Source organism: Penaeus monodon, chromosome 27 (genome assembly GCF_015228065.2).
Source record: "Penaeus monodon isolate SGIC_2016 chromosome 27, NSTDA_Pmon_1, whole genome shotgun sequence".
Taxonomy (NCBI): Eukaryota; Metazoa; Arthropoda; class Malacostraca; order Decapoda; family Penaeidae; genus Penaeus; species Penaeus monodon.
The window spans coordinates 37,539,805-37,540,087 of NC_051412.1; the positions used below are offsets into that span (position 1 = coordinate 37,539,805).

General features: G+C 61.1%; 1 protein-coding gene across 1 annotated transcript in view; it reads right to left on the reverse strand.

Annotated features, from left to right (window-relative positions):
- Nucleotides 1–283, reverse strand: part of LOC119590516 — a gene marked incomplete in the record, with an annotated part of 54,991 nt that overhangs the window by 16,981 nt on the left and 37,727 nt on the right. Inside the window, 1 exon segment of the mRNA XM_037939164.1 lies at nt 1–279. Coding sequence (XP_037795092.1) covers nt 1–279 — 279 coding nt within the window.

The following is a 283-nucleotide window of genomic DNA, read 5'->3' on the forward strand; positions in this document are numbered from 1 at the left end:
ATCGTCGTCATGGCTTGAGGGGCAATAGTCAAGGTCGAGAGTAAGAGCGCCCTGAGGGGAGACCAGCGAGGATTCTAGCCCAGTGGAGGCGGTGTTGCGAGCCTCCTGGCACAGCAGGGAGGAAGGCTCCTGGCTAGCGGAGAGACCCTTAGGGAGGAATTCCGTTTCCTCAGCGCCGCCATCCCCGCTATCATACCCACCCTCACCCTCAACCACCCTACTGGAAGAACCTACGGGACCTAAAGTCACACTCCTGCCATGCACCCCCCGACCGGAAACCCCG